This window comes from Crocodylus porosus, unplaced genomic scaffold (assembly GCF_001723895.1).
Source record: "Crocodylus porosus isolate Cpor-Errol unplaced genomic scaffold, CroPor_comp1, whole genome shotgun sequence".
Taxonomy (NCBI): Eukaryota; Metazoa; Chordata; order Crocodylia; family Crocodylidae; genus Crocodylus; species Crocodylus porosus.
Genome location: NW_017728925.1, coordinates 11,617,993 through 11,622,339, shown reverse-complemented (window position 1 = coordinate 11,622,339; position 4,347 = coordinate 11,617,993). Strand labels below are relative to the sequence as shown.

The following is a 4,347-nucleotide window of genomic DNA, read 5'->3' as shown; positions in this document are numbered from 1 at the left end:
GCCCTGGGCATTTACAATCGCAGCATCCTATTGTTGAAGCCCTTAAAGCCACGCGGTTTCAAAAGACACTTCGATGTGACATTAATGGCGTTTAAGTGGAATTTAAGGCTCTCAAATTGATGCAACAGAGTTATCCAAAACCATTAACACGAAATCATTTCAAGCTTGAAGTCGACAGGACGAGCACCAGGTACGCAGCTGAGGGGCTGCGAGCAGCTGCCGAACCACGGCTCAATGCGCTCCACTTCCAGGGCGAGGAGAGTGAGAAAAGTGAGTCAAACAGACTGAAAATACTTCACCCACAAGACACCTTGTGGAAATTTTATTATATAGAGTGTAAAATGCAACTGTCAGTCAAATAAAAAGAACACTTTTGTTTTTGCTTTTTCTTTAACATCATGCTCAACATTATCCAATTGTTTCTTTATAGTTAGACATTTCAAGCATTATAAGGAAAAAAAATAAGGAAAGAACCCAAGAACAGTAACTTCAGTACATTTCAAAACGGAATGTCCCGCAGGTCAATTAAAAATGCAAGAAAAAAATAGCTTCAATTCCGTTTTTTTTCCTTTAAAAATACACTGTTATCTGTACAAGAAACACTACAGTAAACATTGGAAATCATATTATCCCTTTTATTAAATCAAAATTATTTAGCGCATACTGTGGTTAATACTAGATTCATTTATTTCTCTAGGTAATTTGACAAATATTAGATAAGAAAATATTTAAAAGAAATGAAAAAGCAAAAAACACCTTGGAATTAAAAAATAGTTACTACCTTTTTTTTTTTTATATGGTTTAATGTTCCACAGTGTTTGTTAAAGGTACTAATAGCAGATTCATTTTAATATTAAAAATAACAGTATTTATATTTCTCAGAGCATAGAGGAAGTTTTTTTGTTTTTTCTTTTTTAAACAAGCTTGGAGGTCTTAGATACATAAATGCAACCAGCAATGGAGACACGAAAAAATGTATTGCTAAAAAAATTAACACTTTTTTTTATATTACCCCTTTAGAACTCTAGAAATTATACAAACCCTACAAAACTCCCTCCCCACCCATTACTTGCTTGACAGCAAAACAGTAACTGTCTCAATACAGAATTCACATAATTAATTACAATACATACCATAGCTCAGTTGTTTTTAAAAATGCAATAAAATCATAAAGACAGCCAAGATACAAGAAATTAGAAGTAAAACATTTAATGAATTTACATATTTAAGAATATTTAAATACTGTTTTTTAAAAATTTTCATTTTTTAGGATTTGTTACATAACACCTAAGACTTCCAAGCCACTCTTTCTGTTACAACAGAAAAGATTGAATATTCAAAGGAAAAAAAAAAAACACACAAAAAACCACATGTTGAAATGTCACAGCTCTGGGGTGCGTTTTGGTGCCTGTAATTCTCTGGCTTCTCTCCAAAAAGAATCCCGGAGGTTTTTTTTTTTTTTCTTTACAAATTTGGAAACAAAATTACCAGCATGTCCATAAGTTTAGTACATTACTAATTGTTCCTGATTCTTAGAAAAGTTCAGTATAGATTATCCTACAACTAGTGTTTCACAAACAAACAGAAAAGTCTTCATCAAAATGTTGCAAATCTAGAAACCTCTGTTACAAAAAGGTTTTCTTCCACAATGATTCCAAGAAAAAAGAAATTGCCACGAGGACATTGTTCTACTGCTCCTGCAGGGAGAGAAAGAGAGAGACGAGAGGAGGGAATTACTCAATGGCAGCAAAGTTGCACTGATCTCTAGAAGTGGCCACCCACCACACAGCTCATCACTTCGTGCTCCTCCAAATTAGGATGGGCACCTCGCAAGGACACCTCAACAATCAAATGCTTGGAGACGTGAGTTTTCCTCCCCACATTTTCCTCCCAGAAGTCCCCGCCCCACGTAAGACCTTCTCTCTCTCTCCAAAGGCCCAGACCGCTCAGCGCATTGGAGAGGACGCTCCTCCAGAGCAGCTGTTGCGTTACAATATATATTCCCCGGCCCTCTGGAAATGCCCAGCTTCGCTAACAGTTTTCTCACTCTAGAAGCTGGAGCTGTAGCACTGATGAAAAAGCAGGGGACAGCCAGACAGATCAAAGTCATCTAGCACAAGCATTATCTGTCGCTAGTAAGCTTTCCCACACGCCTGGGTGTATGCCATTAATTCAGATCTGGACTGTAAAAATTTTGTACTCATTTGCCTTCGGTTCTTTGCAATGTTAGCAAAGAAAAAAAAAACACAAGCAGAAAAAAAATATATTTGTGCAAGCTTTTTTTTTCCTCCAATCAACTTCATAATAACTTTTGTACTTTGCTAGGCTGTTAGGAATGGTGACTCAGCACTGGACATCCGTATCCCATTACCTACCCAATAAATAAGCCATTAAAAAAAATCCCTATCACAATTTATTTAGATTTTTTGCCAAAACCTCACAGACATCTTCCTTAGAAAATCTAGCATAGCATAAGCCTCTTATCAGCATGGCACTTGTGGTGGGATCCAGAAGAAATCCTGTTTTAGCCTGAGGCAGATGAGGTAGGTATGGGATTCATCATGTATATAATACAACTGGAGTTACTTTTTTCATGATTTCTCCCCCTTGGTTGGTTAAATTTTGGATCAGCTTTTCTGAAGCACGCGCACACCTTTGTAGACGTGTTTAAGCTGGGCACAAAACATGTGAACAGAAGTCCAAGTCTGCACATGGCTATCCAGGGTACGTGCCTTGTTGAAAGCTGGCCAGCGTAAAGCCCACCCCAACAAACTGAAGACGGAGAACCCAGTCAGCCTGGTTTGGAAAGGATTCTTCCATGGAGAAACACACTGGATTGCAGTTAAAACCACAAAATGTGGATAAATTTGTGATCTCGGACACAAAGGTCACCCTCACTTTGCACGGCCCCGGATGGATCTTGGCCACACTGGACCAACACAGAATGACACTGACCCTTTGGGACAGAAAGAGCAGCAGAGGAATTCGGAAGAATATAAATACGGACCTGGCTGTGGGCCTGAGCTTGCCCTAGTGTCTGCCCGTAGTAGGCAGCCTGCTGTCTGTAATACTCTGCCCAGGCCATTGTGTAGTCCGGCTGGGAACTTGCCTGAGAAGCAGCAGAGGCGGCGTGACCTGGATGATGAGAAGGAAGAAAACAGATAGTTGAGCACCAGAACAAGGGAGCAAGCAGCTCTTTAAAAACCTGATCCTGTAAAGCTTAAATACAAAAACCAGCCCCAAAACCAAACAGTTGCAAGCATTGGGAAACAGAGCAGCAGCTACATTTGGACAGAACGGGACGCGTCTCAGGCAGATTGGCAGGTTATTAATCAGCACGGCACTTGGGAAAGGTAACATATCGTCATCACTGGGCAGGAAGACTCTGCTTTGAAAATCCCTTGATTGAACATTTAATTGTGGAGCACCCCGCGCAGCTCCCAAAGGACGGCTGGCATTTCTCTGGGTCCAGAGCTGTCCTGCCCTTCAGGACGTGAGCCCTGCCCAGGCTCAGGCCTTCTGCGCAAGTCCGATCCTGACACGCCGAGGCACAGGTATACACGTGTGAACGCATTTTCCATCTGCAGTCCAACTCCGAGGGGGACGAGAAAGGGAACGGCCCACTGTGGACTGCAGCTGACTGGTAATGCCTGGTCTTGAGAGGTCACGGTTCAGAAGGAAACTTCAAGCGGGAGAACTACATGCACTGTCACCAACAGCCAGGGACAAAACGGCAACATGTAGGAGAATGGGAACTAATACTGCACGGGGGTGGAGACCATATGTTATTGGATTAGAATCGACTCTTGTTATACACAGAGTTCACTCATCTCCAGTAACCCTGTTTCACTCACTCTGTTTTTTGTAATACTCCTCCCATGCCTTGCTGTAATCAGTCTGGCTGTTCTGCTGCTGGCTCTGTTGGCCTGTGCAAAGATGACAACAACAGGCATGTCAATAAGGAACAGACAGTCTCTAGCTAGCCATACATCTCCCCTGACTCCACTTTGAGTGCCCATTTCCCTGATTGCTCTGCGTATGCCTTTCACCTTGCTACAAATCTTAGCTTAGATGAGACTGCATTAAATAAGGGCACCCAGTTTGTCGCCACTGGTACCCTCTCAGGGAGGAACACACTAGTCCCCCACCTGCAGTGGCCAGTTGAACCTGGAATGCCTTTGCTAGAGAGCTGTTGGGGATGCACAACCAGCCAGAGAACTGGGAGTCCGGAGATTGTTTGCTACTGGTACCACAGGAGAAATGGAGGAGGAGGACTGCAGTGGGGGGCCTGCCCCAAGGAATGAGACCGCTGGCTTCTCCTTACCAGTGCAAATCCACATTCAAAAG

At 42.2% G+C, this 4,347-nt stretch overlaps 1 protein-coding gene across 8 annotated transcripts in view; it reads right to left on the bottom strand.

Moving 5' to 3' along the window:
• Positions 1–289: 289 nt before the first annotated feature.
• Positions 290–4,347, bottom strand: part of FUBP3 (far upstream element binding protein 3) — a 47,357-nt gene continuing 43,299 nt past the window's right edge. For 6 of the 8 annotated variants that reach the window (XM_019540797.1, XM_019540802.1, XM_019540800.1 and 3 more), the window contains 3 exons: positions 3,855–3,926; positions 3,008–3,135; positions 290–1,697 (listed from right to left, as the gene is read on the bottom strand). In XM_019540797.1, the coding sequence (XP_019396342.1) occupies positions 1,689–1,697; positions 3,008–3,135; positions 3,855–3,926 (209 nt within the window). In that variant the 3' untranslated portion in view covers positions 290–1,688. The remainder of the gene's footprint in view (positions 1,698–3,007; positions 3,136–3,854; positions 3,927–4,347) is intronic. The other 2 variants (XM_019540803.1, XM_019540805.1) reach the window with 1 other exon arrangement.